Source organism: Blennius ocellaris (assembly GCF_963422515.1).
Source record: "Blennius ocellaris genome assembly, chromosome: 17".
NCBI lineage: Eukaryota > Metazoa > Chordata > Actinopteri > Blenniiformes > Blenniidae > Blennius > Blennius ocellaris.
In genome coordinates, this window is record NC_137666.1 from 1,756,409 (window position 1) to 1,774,133 (window position 17,725).

The 17,725-nt window shown below is 43.8% G+C and overlaps 2 protein-coding genes across 2 annotated transcripts in view; both read right to left on the reverse strand.

The window, feature by feature from the left end:
• The window catches only part of dctn1b (dynactin 1b), a 34,310-nt gene extending 23,778 nt beyond the window's left edge, over positions 1-10,532 (reverse strand). Inside the window, 3 exon segments of the mRNA XM_080513053.1 lie at positions 509-587; positions 1,317-1,562; positions 10,461-10,532. Coding sequence (XP_080369179.1) covers positions 509-587; positions 1,317-1,544 — 307 coding nt within the window. The 5' untranslated portion in view covers positions 1,545-1,562; positions 10,461-10,532.
• A 974-nt stretch (positions 10,533-11,506) lies between these two features.
• Positions 11,507-16,828, reverse strand: LOC308142563 (putative N-acetyltransferase camello). Its single transcript, XM_080513045.1, has 2 exons — positions 16,739-16,828; positions 11,507-12,754 (listed from the first exon to the last, which is right to left on the reverse strand). Exon 2 carries the CDS (start codon positions 12,734-12,736, stop codon positions 12,062-12,064), a length of 675 nt encoding a protein of 224 aa, XP_080369171.1. The 5' UTR covers positions 12,737-12,754; positions 16,739-16,828; the 3' UTR covers positions 11,507-12,061.
• Between the last annotated feature and the right edge of the window lie 897 nt (positions 16,829-17,725).

Consider the following 17,725-nt stretch of genomic DNA (forward strand, 5'->3'; position numbering starts at 1 on the left):
AATGTTAAAACACGGCAATCTGCGAGAAAATAGCCGATAAACGGCGCTATTTCCGCTGCTGGGCGGAGTTTCTGACAATAATAGAGTGACGTCACGAGTTGATCGCCGAGCTATCGGCTCCCGCTAGCGGCTAGCCGCTAGCCGCTCCCGCCGCCCGTGCTCCTTTTCTCCTCTCTCGGTCTCTTCCAGGCTCAATCTTTCATCAAGGCTCATAAAACGCCGACTATAACTTCAAAACACTGTAAAAACTTGGATATTTATGAGGAAACAAGCCGATATAAACACAACAGACGGAGATCTGCACAACTCGTGACATCACGCCCACGAAGAAGAAGGATTCCCCCGACTTCCTCGGCTGGAGATTCAAAATTCAAATAACTTTGTTATGCGACAACAGTGGAGGGGCAGAGTCGGAGGAACCTTAGAAGTAGAACCCCAACTATCGTTTTTTTGCAAAGTAGTGTTTTACATTTCACTGGGACTTTAAACATCATGTGCGTGTTTTCACCTCGTTTGAGGACCTTTCCGGATCCCGGCTCGGGCGTTTCTGGAGACGTCGTGTCGGCTCCATCGTCAACCAGCTGGATCTGAAGCAGAACGACACTCACTTATTGTCTTCATTAACGGCGGCAGGCTTTTACTACCAAGGTTGTTGTTGTTTTGTTTTTGTTTTTTTTTAAATACACCGTCACAGAAGAACATGAAGCGAAAAGGACACATACTGCAATTCAAGATTCTAAAGTATAAATGCGAAGAACTGTGGGAAAGGCGTTTTATTTATTTTAGGCACTTGTAATGTTTTTGAGAGTGCACATTCAAAATTGAAAAGGAAAATTCTTCTTTATAGTCTTTTCTTAAAAGTAACTTCTCTGTATTTAAAAGGTGAAACCGCAGGGACGGTCAGTTCATTCTGTCAAGTGAGAGAGAGACATAATGAAGAGGACGAGTAATGCGACACGTAATCAATGACAATGATGTGTGTGTGTGTGTGTGTGTGTGTGTGTGTTTGGAAGATGGAGTCCGGTGTGTGTTTGGAGTTGCATGTTGCATGGAGGAGTTTGCATGTTCTCACTGTGAGGGTTTTCTTCCGGTGCTCCACTTTCCAAAAAGATCTTTATTTGAGAATAACAGGTCATTTTTACACGCCTTGTCAGTGTGAATGTGTGTGTGACTCTACGTTTCTCCCCATAGTCCAGGGTGGGATTAGCACCAGCACCCCACCACTAGAGGATGGAATGATAGACATACTATAATTAAAAAAAAAATTTTTTTAAAAGGGCCAACGTCCGCATCAGCGACACGCGTCCGAGTCTCACCTGCGACTGTCTCACAAAGATCCCATGGTTCTCCTCACAGGTGAAGTAGCACTTGCCCTGGACCGTGCCGTTGTTCTTGCCCTTGGCCTCGTCCAGGATGACCCCGACCCATTTGCCGGAGGCGAACAGCGTGTTGCCGATGTAGGCCACCGTGCCGCGCTGCCCTTTCCCTATCACCTCCACCAGGGAGCCCACTTTGGCGGGCCGCCCGCCGCCGTCCGAGCTCATCCTGCCGCTGCCGGTGGTCTGGTGGGGAAGAACAGGGAACACAGAGAGGGGAAGATTTGCATTTCAACCGCAGCAGACTTTTTAGGAGAGCTTTTAGTCCATCGCCAACACACGTTGGATATCTATAAAAAATATCAAACCTGCCATGACTCATAGTTTCTCTTGGTATCTGAAAAAGTAACTCTAAGAGTTCATTTTGCCGCACTGAGGCATGAAGCAGCACACAAAAGGTGACACTGAGGCTTTGTCCTGATGCTGCCTTCTGAAAGCAGACGTTGACATTCAAACAACTCCTCTCTCTCTCTCTCCCTCTCTCCTTCTCTCTCTCTCAGGTGCAGGATAAACTGGTGTGATAATTCCACGCCGACCACCACCTGAGACTTTCCACTGCGGCGCGAGCACAAAAAAAAAACGCTCCGAGACACAAACTCACTTGAGCCGCAGTATTTTGTAATCAAATAATCCTGCACAACCCAATTTTGACAGCGTGGCGTCCTCAAAGGGACGGTGACTCAGCAGAACGGACGGACACAGGCTCTCCTGTAAACACGCTCGCTTTCCTGAAGAAATGCACAGTAACGACAGCACAAAGACAACCGGCAGAAACCCTGATATTTTTTTTGTATCAACTCAGCGAAGCTCACTATGTGGGCAAATGTACTCAATTCTTTCATGTTTCTATTTAATCTCGTCTTCTGGGAACAAATGTGCCGGCAGCCTGGCGATTGAATTGGTGCGTTTGAATGTCGAGAGACATTGAGACGAGATTCTGCAAACAGCGTGAGACCGAACTTTATCCTCCGCAATGACAATACCTGCCCACAGAGCCGGGTTTGTTCCCATTTCAACCCCATTGAACACCTGTAGGTTCAGCTCTGGCCTGCTGACACGCTGCTGTTCAACCACTATTCATTACAAACCAGTCAACATGGTTATTTTAACCCCATACATGTTTTATTCTTAATACAATACCAGAAAAACAAAATGACATGTTCTATCATTTCCATCTGCGTCGACTGAGAGATCGTTTCGCTGGTGCACACTGAATCTCAGTGGTAATTAAAGAAAGAAAGAAACGGTAATAATATAGGAAAATATTGCATAAAGCAAAGGCAAACACACGTCAGCAGTGATTCAAAACATTAAAAAAAAGTTAAAGAAGTATAAAACACTGTTTGAAAAATATATAATTGGGTTTTTTTTTTCAATTACATTGTGATTCTTCCTTCTTAATTTATATAAAATGATAAACAATTAAGATGTATAAGATTAATGTTCTATATTCAGTTAGTGGTGTCAAATATATGGCCTGTGGGTCTAATCCAGTCCACAATATTGCCTCATGTTGTATAATATTACAAAGAAGAAGTTAACTCAGAATCAGAATTGAACGGTCGGTGGCAGTAATACCCACAGTAATCCATGAATTAATCTAATTGCTCAGTTAATAAGTGGTATTATGGTAACATGAAAACTTAAAGCAACATCAGTCGGAGCAGAAACACGGTGGTATATACGGTATAAAGTCAGATCATGTACGGTTTAGAAGCAACCGTGAGAATATCAATGGTCACTTGGCTAATAAAGGGTTTATATGGGTGAAGCGTCATTCAGGCTTAAAGATCCAGACAATTTTCAGATGTAATGACCATTTATTTGTTCAATAAACCAAATAACCTGCTGGTATCAGTTTTACGATTTATATTAAAATAAAAATTATCCCGTGAATCACTCCACTGTATTCTTCATTAGCAATGTCTTAAACAATGTAATATCTGAAGTTTAAACCGCATGCCTTTGAGCTTAGACGTCCAGATTTTCAAGCGTCGACGGAGTGTTAAACATACGTTGGAATGTGGTGAAATAAAGGCCGTTTTGTTTCCGCGTTTTCTGCCGTAGAATCGACCCAAGAATTTGAACGATTACGAAACACATTTAGGCATGAAGCTCACATGACGTCTTAGCCGATGAATGATTCACAGGTACCCAACAATTTCCTCACAAACGCTGTAGAACAGAAGGAAACTGAGAAACACCTTAAACCTTGTGGGACACTGTCTTTCTAATGTACCTTTAATATAAGAGCGAACAACAACAACTGTGTAAAGTCAGTCATTATTAAACACCCGCAGATGGCAGGAGCTCAAGACATCTCATGATGCCTCCAAGTCTAATTAACACACATAATTCATGACGAATGAGAGAAGAGAAGTCTTACTTTGAATACCGTTTCCACAGTTTCTACGTCACAGCCGAGTCCCTGGAGCTTCTATTTACCTTTCAATTGAAGCCGTTGAATCAGTTTAGATTCTCAACATTTTCTTATGGCTTCCGGGGGGGGAGAGGCAGTACTGAAAGCACCCGTCGACAAACTGCAGTCGGGCGACTACTTCACGCCAAAGCGCCGCGTAATGACGAAACTACAGGTTACTGAATGGTTTGCCAAGTTCCAGCTACTGTAATGCCGCACGCTCCGACCCGTTTGCCATGTGCTGGAGGCAGAGGACCCGAGGAGGACGTGTTGAATAATTTAGTGCCACTCTACTCTTACAACACACGCCAGCTCACGCTAACGACAACGAGGTTACAGGAAAACCAGCTTCATTCGCCACGCTGGGACGGTTCGGATGCGTTCGCGGTCTCGTTGCGTCGTTCAAGACATATGCAACCGGAGTTAGTGTCGCGGACGGCGGACGGTGGAAAGGCGGCAAAATTCTGTCTACTTGAAAACATCGCCCATTATTTTATGACGCCATGGAGCTCCAGAGAGCCTCGTAACCTGCTGCCGCACTTGTTTGACTCTCCAGCGGTACAGTTCAGAACAAGGCAGGACCTGCGGTGGGTGGCGAGAGAATCACGAACAAGATGACTAAACTCCCCCTCGGAGACATTCACACGGACCCGACTGCAAAAGAAGGCCAACTTTAACTTGGCAGCACGGCAGCCACCCTGGACATCACCTGTTCTCACTGCGGTCCACCAAGAGAGAGAGAGACTCTTCAGAACTTAAACTGAGGCTAAAAACAGCAAATAATGTGTTGTTGTTGCATCGTGAATGGTGCTTTTAGTCTTCTAGCTCAGAAACGAATAACCCTTTTTAAGTTTCCAGCTCTAAAAACGCATAATAAAAAAAAGAAGACTAACATTTTCTAAGTTTAGTTTGTGCGTAATTTTGCTGCTACACCAACTGCTGTTTAAATAATTGCTATTTTCTTTCAAAGTGCCCGATTTGGTGTCTTAAAAATCACACCCATTGTCTTATAAATGCCGACACACTGGGAGCAGCCGATGAGCGATTTTACACGAAACGAGAGCCTTGGCAACAGACAACTCTACGAAAGAAAGATCTTTGTGTATATCGGATGTTTCGTGATCCGGGGGAATAAAACGGCACCATAAATACAAGATCATGCTGTGATTTCATCCTTCCTGGAAAGAGAGATGGAGCCTGACTCAGAGACGGATGACAAACAGGAAGTCTTCCACAACTTGTGAATTGTGTGTCTACAGTTTACTGGTAATAAAAAAAAAAAAGCCCTGACGAGCCCATTAACCCGCCTGTCATAACTCCCAGTTTACAAGGCCCGAGTCACAGTGGAGGACTCGCATCGTAACACTGAAATGGTAATATCGAGCCTGCGGGGGGGGCGGGGGGGGGCAGGGGGGGGGGGGGGGGGGGGGGGGTGGGAGCCAAACAAAGAGGCGACAATCCAGACGGACGGGACGCGGCGCTGGAATGGATTAGAAACCCTTCTATTGAAGGCGGAAATCGACCGGGAGGAGATGACAGAGCGAAACAAATCCAACAGACACAAGGGAAACAATGGCGCACTCGTCAGGACTAACTTAGGCGCCACAGTCTGCCCATCCATCCGGCTACCTGTGAAGCCCAGTGCAACGGACCCTCACCCGGGTGTACGTGGTCCTCCTGGTCTGTGACATGTTGCCCCCTGGTCCCTCGGCGGAGACGCCGGTCTCGACTGGAGAGACGTGCGACTGAGGAGCTCGTCGGCCAGACAGAAAGGGGTCGATTAGGTGAGGGGAGCGGAGGAGGGGGGGGGGGGGGGGGGGTACAGCGATGCTGGCAGAGGAGCGTCTCCCTCTGCCTCTCCGTCTCCTCGCAGGTTTTAAAAAAACATCCCTCTCCTGTCCTTCACGGGAGGGCTCGGGCTCTCCAAAAAAACCTTACCCCCAGCCGCCCCCCCCCCCCTTCCCCTCCTCTCCTCTCCGCAAAGAGGCGAGAGTCTGCCGGAGCCTCTGGAGCCTTCAGGAAGTTTCGGAGTGACGAGCCGGTCCCAGGCAAACGGCGGAGGCGAGAAGCCAACCTGCCAGACTTGGTCTGCTGCGAGCGCATCAGCTGAGCGGCAGCACTGCACTGTGCTGCTGTCTGCGGGAGGGAGGGAGGCGAGGCCCAGGCGGAGCCGCTGGGTCCTAGAGCCTGCACCACCGGTGCTCAAAGGGCGTCTCGAAATAGAACGCTCCTTCTTATTCTCATTCATATCCCCCTCGTCTGATGTCAAGATGTCAGCTGCGGGGACAGCAGCCATTAGAGCTATTTAAAGGCCTTCTGCTGGGCCTCGCGCTCCTGCTTTGACTTTAAGATTTTTTTATTTTTGTTTTATTAATTTATAACACTCAGGCTCACTTTGCTTTCCGCCAAAGCTCAAACCCTCACAGCAACCAGTACCAGACTACCTGCTCCCTCAAGCCAAACACCAAACAATCTTCTTTACCACTTGATTCAACGGCAGAGCCGACCCCAGCCGGCTGACGGTGAGGAAGGTTACACCCTGGAACACGTCACCAGTCCATCACGGGTCAAACACAGACAGTCACTAACGCTGATTTACACTTAGAGGCAATTTACAGTCACCAATTCACCTCAAACCTGCTTTTCGGACTGTGGCAGGAAAACCAGAGTACCGGGAGAGAACTCTTACGAAACTACTCACACACACACGTACTACCAAGACGTTGTAGATGGAATTAACATAGTATTATTAGCTAAATGTATAGATACAAAATGTATATGCAAAATATCGTTCTGTGTTGATTTTTACCTGCCTTTCTTTTAGCGTTTATTATATTCATCATCAATTCATTGAAGCTCATTGTGGTTATCAGCACTACTTTATCTAGAATTATTTAAAAATCCACATTCTATTGTTGTCTAATTTTTCAAGGGTTCATTTAGATGTGTATTAGTTTAGGAATAATATGCACCCAAACATAAATCCCTTATGACTGCTCAAGCTATAATGTGAAAACGACATAAATTAGTTATTTAATGTGTTATGCTTTACAAGTTATTGTTATTTGAAGCTCATTGAGAAGATTATTGTGCTAAATCTAGTAATTGGGTTAATCATCATGCTATAATTAGGTAATGGACTTAATTACTAGTGATATATTTAACTAATAATAATGGAAAAACTAATCCCTTTGTATCTTTTCAGACTAACGTCAGGAAAAGCTTCTCAGAATTCCCATGCCACCTCGTTATCAGGAATGGTTGATGAACCTGACAAACGGAAATGAACCTTTAAAACTCAGTCAATGCAGCAGAATGACCCCCCCCCACCACCAAAAAAAGGGGGAATTCACACCATGAACTCTCCCTGCAATGCGGTGCACGGTCAACTGTGAAGTTTCTTTAAATTTTCTTTATAGTGTGAGCGTCTCATCCAGAAATGAAGAAATCCAGAAACACAGGCGGTAAGCACATTTCCTCTGGGGGGGGGGTGGAAAGGGGTGGAAGGGGGGTTTGAACCAGTTCAGCTCATTTTGATGGCGCTTCACCGAGGCCCGAGCACAAAAGGCCCAGGTGATGCTCTGTAATGCTGCACACTGTAAGCAAAGGGGAAAGTAAGCAGATTGTGTTCAGGCGCTGCCAGATATTGTGAACAGTCACAGAGAGAGGATTAGCTCACTTTTATCAGCGAGTTGTGTGGCTGGAGGTTTTTTTTTTTTAAACTCACAGTCACTCTCTACCTCTGTTCTGTGTTGTCATCTTTTTTTGTATTGGACGCAACGGCTGCAGGGTTTCTGTGTAAAAGCTTTCAGCTCAGAGGATTGAAAAGAGATGTTGCATTTCAGCAGCACAACAAAAAGAGACTCAGCTTTCCGGGGGGGGGGGGGGGGTTGTTCCTCTGTTGAATCAGCGAGCAGGATTTATCACAATCAAAACAACATGTTCATTATTATTCAGACATAAATATCTGTAGCTTCAGCGGCGACACACTAATGTATAACAGCATGTAAGCTCAGATGTCTCGGGTGGAATGCAGAGTTTTTGGAACGCCTGAGGATAGAAAAACAAACCTCTGCAGTCTCTTTGCACCCTTTTATGCAGATGATGAGGGCAGCACCGAAAAAAAAAAGGGGGGGGGCGTTAAGTGGAAGGGAAGCAAGAGGAAGCGAGGCAGCCTAAATCACAGCTCTGCCTCCTGAGAGGAGACCAGCACGGCGGGGGGGGGGGGGCGTCGCCGGCGAGGACTCCGGTCAGTCTGTCAGGTCCCGACACGAGGCGAACACGGCGATATTGAAGAATGCATCGCAAAAGAGTTAAGACGCGAGATAAATTTGGTATCCAGAAGCCAAAATGTGGATTAATACAGAAAACCGCTGTGTCAGGAGTCACACAGGTAAAGTTTTTCATTGTTAATTATACATTTCATCGCCAAATAATCATGGAATTTCTCTTATTAATGCCTGAGACTTGCTCGATTTATATCAAAAATGGATTATGTGTATTTTAAAGTAGACAGAAGAAACTCATTTTATTTAAACTATCATCCAGTTCAGAAAAATGACTCGATTTGATGTTTTTCAATATTTATTTAAGTCTGAGAAATGTCTGCTGTGACTGTGACAAACTGCCACAAAGAGATGCAGAACAGCAGAAATCAGACACGACCAGCACGCCCCAAAATATGACAAAACAATAAAAACTCGATGAGCCTGACTATAAATAGATGTAGATCAGAGAGAAAAACAGCTATAAAGAGTTCGAGGTAACAGTCAAATCAAATGCTTGAAATCACCCTTTCAGTCATTAAAGCTACTTCACCAGCAGATTGGATAAGAAAAAAAACATCAAACAAATGTATTTTAAATCCAAGTAAAGCAAGTCTGCCAACTCTCACATATGGAGAGTAGCTCAGGCTATATAAACTCATCAATCACACACTTTAATTCAAGATAAGCTGTTCGGCTCCAGAGCCAACAACAAGGAAAACACTCAACTGAGAAAAGGAAGAACAAATAAACGAAACAGCAAAGAATTTAGAAATAATTTATGGTGAAGTATTTTAAAACACTATCCCTAAAGAAAAAGTTACAAACTTTTAATCACAATCTTCAACAAAATCAGATTCTAAATGTTGCTAAAGCACAAGACAGTTTGTCTTCTTATTATTATTATTTTGCATCCCGGCTCAGTGTATCTGGGCTCAATATATTATAACTTCCTTAAGTCTCTTTCCTTCAACAAAGTAAACTGGAATTACATCTTAAAGCCCGTTGTCATAGTGAGCTGTTTTACCTCCTCAGGTGATATTGATGATATAAAAATGCTTTATTACACCAAATTACATCTTAAAAGGAATGAAGCATAAGGTCACAGCTGGAACTGTGATATCAGAATAACTTGTAAAAATCTTGAAATGGTCTTAAATATAGACACATTTCTACATCTGTGTATTAATATTGATCTCCTGAGCTGAGTCAACACAAAGCCTAATACAAATTAAAGTGAGCCGAGAATAGAAAACTGTGCAAGAAACTAATTATAAACTCCTGGCGGCCTCAGGAATATGTTACAAGTACAAAAGTCAAGGTAAAATACCCAGAAAGAATAATAAGCTGTCATGCTGATGGTGGGGAAGGGGGGTGACAGCTTGTTTAAACCAGAATTAGCTTCCGCATGATGATTTTTCAGTGGCCTGATGGAGGTGGCCCCCTTCATGCCCACCCCTCAGGCACGGCCCTGCTGGGATCACTGGGTAACCCACTGCACTACATGCATACTAATGATATTCAGTCTGAAGGCATCCTGGGAAAATAGGTCACCTATAGAAATCAAAGACAGCCCTGTACACTTCCTATCTGTGTATAAGATAAACATTAAGTCCACATAAATCCCCCCAAAAAAGCACAAAAAAAACCAGTAACAGCAGGGATGTTATAACATCCCTGCTAACATCCCCTCATAATGTGCCATAGAAAAACTAAATCTTTAATCTGGTGCCATCTAGTGAGTTTAAACCCCGGTTGAACAAATGCACCTGCAGCTTCCACACACAACAATAATGTCTTACTAGTTGAAAATCAAAAATAAATATTCAATATGAAACTGAATTCACACCTGTGCTTTTCAATCCTGTCGGAATTCGTTAATAACAAAATAAAAGCATGGGTGTGGCTGCAGTCTGCTGTGACATTTCTCACATTTCACGAAATCTGGAGGATAAATGAATAAGAAATAAACAATCTCACAATATGCTGCATTAATGTCATTATTTAATTCAAAACGGGAATTTAAAAACATGTTCAAACCCATATTAGTGTCGATTCTAGGAGATCCACATTGTCTAAAAATAACCTTTTAATATACGGGTACCTGTCGAGACCTCGTGTATTGCACCATTCCGATGCTTAAATGTAGAAATAGAGTAATTTAGCAGGTGTAAATGGGATTAAATAAAAATATCGGCTGCTGTCAGTGAGACACTCCCAGACCAGCTGCTAGCAGCCGCAGCCGCTAGCCTCCATATTTTTTAACCCCCCCGATTAAAATATTAATTTACGGACTTTTATCTCAGCAAAAACACGCGCGTGGGCTTCGACGCCCGTCGTGTGTCTGCGGTCCAGAAACCAAGCCGACGCGTCCCCCGGCGGGGGGTTTTAAAATCTTACCCGGGTCGTGTGAGGAGATCCGGGCTCGCCGCTCAGCCGCGTCCCGCCTCCACATGGAAGTCTGGACGGGCTCGAGCGTCCGCAGGTGTCCGAGCTTCCGCCTGACGCGGCCCGCCTGACGTCCCCCACGAGCAACCCGCCGAGCTCCGGGGGACCTTCAATTCACGCTTTACAACGAGGAATCGAGAATATTTTATGAATTTAAAAAAAATTATTTTTAAATTAAAGGACAATTTCTTTTTTTTTTTTTTTTGGTCTATTTGTCATTTTCCAAATTTATCAGGCACTTTTTTAACTTGTATTATTGTGAGGTATTAATTATGGATATGTTGTGTAGTACTTGACTCAAATCAAGAATATCTCTTGATTTTAAATTTCTCCATTGTGGGATCAATAAAGGCTTAGCTTATCTGATCTTGGACAATTTTGAGCTTTTCCATATTGAGTTTGCATGTTCTCTAAGCTCCCGTTTTTCTCCCGTTTTCTATAACAAGGTTACAAACATATTGTCTGTGTTTGTCCAATTTGACAATAAATGCAGGTCTTTACACCACTTTCAACAGAGATAATCTTTTTTTGTAGTGGAGTCTGCATTGCTTTTTGTAGGATCGTTAAAGAAAAAAAAAAATACCTTGATTTAACAGAGAATTGGATTTCTCTACAATATCTCATCAACAAAAGATTCTCCTGAACTGATAGCAGCAGTCAGAAAACCATTGTTTCTTTTCTATTTCACACAAACGCCACATAGAAAATCAGTCGTCTGGACATCACAGTTTCAACAGTTCCTTCAAATATTGGCACATGAAATATCTGCAAGCAAACTAATATCATGACAGAAAAAACAAACAGAAAAGCAAGAATACTTGACTTGACACATACAAATATGTGGATGCTTTGGAATTTCCTAATTTTCGTCAAAAAAGAAAAAAAAAATACACATGATCCGCATCTTACATCAAACCACAATGTGTTTCTCACGACACCACGCAACCACTCGTAATGTTTCAAGTGTTTATTGATGGGAGCCGTTCGACATCGTCGGGAGTTAAACTGCATGTGGAATCAATGAAAAGTGCAACGTGTTGAGTTACTTTCCCTTTATTAAACCCGAGGAACTGCTATTTTAAACCATAAACAGACCTTTCGATCGCCAGATCGTAGTTCGATACGCGGGCGTAGTAGCTGTCGAATTGACCCGAATTGACAGCTCGCTCGGCGAAGCAAGAAAAACGTGCCTGAAGTACCAGCTCAAGGCTCGAAACAATCATCGGAACCGGTCGACACATCGGGGCAGAAATCTACTCTATGCTGAGACATTAAGCAGGTCTAATAACCAGAAGTATAAACACACCCTAAAACATGGAACGGAAAGAGAAAACGGGACATATTACAAAATTAACGCTTATTTGTTGAAATGTATTCCTCGTTTGCACCCAAAATTAACGTCCTTTGAGAATTTTAAGTAACACAAAACAAACACCATAGCCATTTTGTTTTGTTTTTCTACCGTATCCCATATCCGGCGTAGCAGCGGCTAATGGAAGCATGTAGTGACGCGAACACACGAGTTCATAAAACTGTAAACCTCCACCTCCACCTTAGTTCTTCCGTCCGTCCCGCTGCAAATCGAGTTTGTACTCGAGCAGCGTGAAGTTCACTAATTTGGTGATCAGCCCGGGGACGACGGACTCCCGTGTCTTCTCGTAGCCCATGTGCTCGTACAGCTTCTGAGCGTCCGTCTGCACCACAGACGTGTAGAGGACGACGGCCGGGTAGCCCAGGTCCCGGGTGAAGTCGGCGACCGTCCGACACAGGTCCTTGCCGATGCCCATGCCGCGGTAGCTGCGGCGCACCGACAGGCGCTTCAGCTCCAGGCACCCGGGCAACACCTCGTCAGGGAGGCAGGCCACGGTGCCCACCACCCGGCCGTCGCTCTCCGCCACCCAGAAGCAGGAGTCCTTCCCCTTCAGGTAGACGTCGCCGATGTTGTTCAGGTCCTTCTTGAGGGAATTCTCGAGGTAGCAGTTGAACATGTAGACGACCAGCTGCCGGGTGCCGGCCAGGAGGAGCGTGACGGCCAGGATGGGCAGGAGGAAGGACTTGGAGCTGGCCATGAGGGAGCAGAAGACGCACATGAGGAGCATCTGCGTCGGCGGCTGCTTCAGGATGTGCATGAAGGACGAGGGCACGTGCTCGCTCATGCCCAGGGTGAAGATCTCCTTCACGATGTCGGCGTCCTCGTCCCGGTACGTCCGGATCTGAATGTTGGTCATCGCGCTCGCTCGGGTTTTCTGGAAAGCAGGGTCACAAACGTCACGAGGCGCTGAAACTGAGGCCCTGTTTTATGCCGCGACATAAACTTATTAATTTCTGTCCGCCGCAAACCAAACGGGCGATCGCTTTAAAATGGACGAGTGTTGAGGGGCCTGATTGAAGTCGGTGGATTAAAGAGATGAGCCACAATCTGGTATTGGTGAAACTGACTCACAGAGTCAGAGGTAAAACTGAGGAATTCTGTGAGATGTGGACGGCCTCGACGTACAGTGGCCTGTGATTAGACAAGAACTGGTACAAATACCAGCATCGGACCAAGAAGGCCTGTAATTTGCTATTTCAAATGAATGTGTTAACATTGTAATGTTTATTTCTATTCCTTTTCTTCATCTATGGTCACTCACACTAGATTGGATTTGCAATTGTATTACTTTATGTGTGGTTTTATTGCCATCTGACGGTGGGTGAATTTTGTGAATGTTGTGTTGATTGTTGATCAATGTAAAGATGAAAAATACAATAAACAAAGTGAAAAATAAATAAATAAATTAAGGAAAACGGAAAACTTTCAATGTGGATTTTTTTTTTTTTTTTAATGCAGAAAATGCAACATTTTGAAAACGCTCAGACTCTGTCTCCATGGAAACCGTCAAAACGCAACTTTTCTGAAACGCGGCTACTGCACATGCTCAGTAGAAAGACAATAACAACAATGGCGACCTCCAGATGGGCGTGAGTCCCGGAACTCTGGAATTGCCATCACATGTGACTCTCGACTATAAAACGACCAACTTTGTCATCTGTCCATAAAAACTGTTTATAGTTTATTGCTGAACACCGTTTTCAAAACGTATAAACATGTAAACACAAAAAGTTTCTTTAATTAAAAGTCTTTAATGCAACGCTGAAGTAAGCTTAAAGCTGGTATCGTTCCTTCATTACATCTTGTACATTTTAAGTAAAACACCAGTGTTTGGGACAAAGCTCAAACATTTCATGTGATAAAGTGACATTTAATTCCTGCCTAAATGCCTGAATGCTTGACGAAATAAAGTAAAGTAGGTTTTAACCGGATTGTGGGTGTAAAGTGTGAGAGAATCATCCCAGCCTGTTCCACTGGAGGACTTTCTGTTTTTTACGGTTACATAAAAGAAAAAAATCGAGTACATTGCATAAGCTTTGCTGCAGTAGCTCTTATTTCTTAACATAGTTCTCTGATTTGAAATACCATTGAATTTTACCACGGGAATAATAACTCATGTAAACACAACATGTTAAATTCACTGCAGAAGACCCTCGATGTCTGCAGTCTTTTATATAAAAAGTGCTCATGTGTCAACCAAAGGAGTAGAAAATATGTTGATCATTATATTGAAAATGTTTAACAATTCCAAGCATAATCTACTTTGTGATTAATCTAATTTGAGTCTGAACTGGGCAGGCTCAGGTCTTTCATATTGTCTTTCATGCACGGACAAAGTGTCCGATAATAAAGCCCCGTTTCCACCGCACACAAGTGCCGGGACGGAGCGGAGCGGTACGGAATAGAGACCCCGACCGAAATTTTGGGTCGCGTTTCCACTGCAGAGAGGCGCTTTAAAAGTGGGCGGGGCTCATGAGCTCCGCAGAAATGTGACATTACAACAGAAAAGAAAGTCGTCAGACCTAGATCTTGTGAAGCCTCTGTTGTTGTTTACATCCTCCACTTTGCACTGTTATTTTTTGCAGCGGAAAAAAAAAAAGTTTCTTTTTGCAGCAGTAATTTTTTGCAGTGGCAGAGCTGCAGCTGCAACTTCCGTGTTTGTTGTGAGAGAGCGAACGCTCCGGCCACTTGCCGGCGACTTGCCCCGCACTCGAGCGCTCGGGTGCGGGGCAAGTGGCCGGAGCGTTCCCCCCGGTTGGCTGAGGCACAGACACGGGAGTCTGGAGCTTTCTGCTCAAACGCAGGAGGCACTCCATTCCGGCGCTGATCGCGGTCCGGCCGCTCAGCGTCGGAACACGGAGGCGCCGAGCTCCGAGCTCCGAGCTCCTCTTCATCGCTGCCGCGGTCCGTCCCCGCGATATAGCGCCACTGACCGCGCTTGACCAGAACACCGACCGCCTCTGGGAAGCGGAGCTGCCGGAGCGCGGTCAGCGCTGGAGCCGAAAGCTACAGACTCCCGTGTCCCGGACGCGCATCCACGCCACGGCGAGCGCTATGCTGCAAACAGAAAGCTCCAACGCGATGCAAAGTCCCGAGCCCCGGTCTCCCCCTGCCTCAAGTCCGCTCTTTCACCACAAACACTAAAGTTGAGCAGCAAAGAAAAGAAAAGGAAAATAAAAACAACCAGAGCACAGCTGACCACACTGACAGAGGCTTCGTCCAGCCGACACATTAACATATTGAGCGCGTGTAGTAAATCACTGACCAATCAGCAGACAGCAGCTCAAACTCAGACCCGTTCCAATGATCCTCGGCACCCCAACTGAAGGGGAGCGGAAAAGCGGCCGCCTTTGGAGCAGTTTCGACTGCATTCCTGTCGTGACACGCGAACCGGAGCGGTTTTACCGGTCTAGGCCGGTACTTTTTGTGCTGTGGAAATGGGCCTTAAGTTAACTCTTAAAGAGAAAACGGTCTTCCCACTGCTCCGTCAGGCTCTGGTTCAAATGACAGCAGGTTTTGTTGACAGTCATCTGTGGAGAAGGCGAGTGTTGTTGATGCAGGACAACCACAAGCAGCTTTTAAGACACTGCAGCTTGTGCGGGATGAGCAGTTTAAAGAACCCGCCCAGAGATATGTGGCTTCTTACACCGTGGTAGACGGAGACAGGCCTGGGAAAGAAAAGCTTCTGTGTCGTCCTTTTAAATGGTACCAGAGCGTTGAATAACACGGCTCACTTCCTGTTTAAGTGACTCCCATTGAGGAAAATGCTCATCCACATAGAGCAACAATGGGAAAATAAAAGATGGTGACGCTGGTGTGACATTACAAGCAGTAAAAGCATGAATGTGGATAGAAGGGGCCTTAGAACTACATGAGTTTTATAAAATGATTTGAAGATGGAATAAACAATGAAAATAAGAAATAAGCATCATATAATCCAAACCCTCTTTAAAATAATCAAAGTCATGATCTGTTGTATTTTCAGAGTCCATCATTTTACAGCATTATTCAGTAATTATTTACTATGCCTAATTCTAATCTCATTATTTGGGGTATTTTAAGTGTCCATCCATTGCTACAAGTAATGTATTTATTGTAATATTTGTGTTTATTAACCACCCACAAACTCCCGTTTACCTTATTTTAGTCTCTGGTGTTTTAATGAATGGTGATTTAGGGATGACCTCGATGTACCTGGATTATATTTCAACTGTGACTCATGAAAAGTCTCTTTAGTTGTAACCAATATAAAAACTGTATCAGGAGAAAAATCCACTTCATTGGCAAACCTGCAACGATTCTCACTCTTTTCCGTTGATTAATTGGCTGGAATGGATGTCAGATATGATAAGATAAGATAAAATAAGATAAGATAAGATAAGATACGCGATATGAGGTTGTTGATTCAAGCATTTGAATAATCTCAGGAAAACAGCAGGTGTTTGTTTTTTTTTAACCTGTTCAGGCTTTATATCTAAAGTAGATTGATAATAAAGCAGTTTAACATCTGATCACAATGACAAATGAAATATCAGTGTTATATTTTGTGCTGTATAAATAAAGTTAAATTGAATTGAATTGACCCGTAAACAAACAACCATTATGCTAGTTTGAACCACTTTAACATAAAGTTACGGTCAGTAATGGTAACTACACACCGGAAGCCATTCAGGTGTGACAAAATAAGTATTTATATCATAAATTGTCCGCGTCCTTCGAGAAAAATAGAAGCCAAAGTAGCTAACGCGAGCGAGCACTAGCGTTAGCTCCGCGCAGATGAAGCGGCTTGAATTGACGCTTAGTGGCCGATCCTCTCGTGGAATAGTTAAAAACAAAACAGCGCAAAGGCACGGCTTACTTGTTTTGTGTCCGTACTTCAGGGAAACGTCTTTGAAAAGTTTCCTGAAGTCACAATCGGCTCATTTCATGTGGTACCCACTTCCCTAGCTCGACGCATGGTAGATTCATGCCCCCTCAGAATAATCGTAACCATTGTAAGAACTTGTGTTCCCGTTTTGTTGTTACCGTTGGGTATTATGAAACTCCGCTGGTTGAAACTGCACGGATTGCTACTCAAAGTTGCCCAACCCGGCGTTCTCACTGACTGTAGGATATTCTGGTTGAATGGTATTCACACAAATTACGCGTAAAATATGTCTCTGGTTGGTAAATGGCAACATTCCCGGCTCTGTTATGGAGTTTGAACGCCACATCATCCCTCGTTCTGAACGCTGATTGGCTGCCACTGTTTGAGAAGACAGATAGAAACAAGTAATTAGAATAACCCAGATGTTCCCTGACTGAAGGTCAATTCCTCTTCATGATACATAAAAAAAAACAAAAAACAACTAATTCTTGTACCTTTTATTTACCTTTCATTATTTCAAAATGTCTATTTTCATTTATGTTTCTTTTGTTTATGCCCTATGGTTGCCAAAAGACATTTTCACATATAAAAGCTTTAAATTACAAAAAACATCAAGTGTGTCTGTTAATTATAGACCAATGATATATCTTAACTGTTTGCTTTATTCACAATGTAAATCCCTCAATGTCCTCACTTTAAAACAAAAAGTGTAGCTACTATACAAATCGATTAGGATGCTCATCTTGAGAATAAAAACTCAATCATTTAAATAGGATCTAAAAATGTAAAAAAAAATACAGCCTCAATATCATTTAATCCAATTACACAGTTTAAATTGCTCATAAAATAAAGCCAACCTTTTCCATTATCCGCTAAAGTGTAGGTGTTGTTTTACAACAGGTTCTAATTATCACAATTGAAAACTTCAGATATGTTTGTTTCTTTATAAGTTCTGGAAAGGTATATTTAGAAAAATGC

What these genes read in the sequence shown, in the direction of transcription:
- LOC308142563 (XM_080513045.1), bottom strand. Translation starts at nt 12,736, where the DNA reads ATGACCAACATTCAGATCCGGACGTACCGGGACGAGGACGCCGACATC.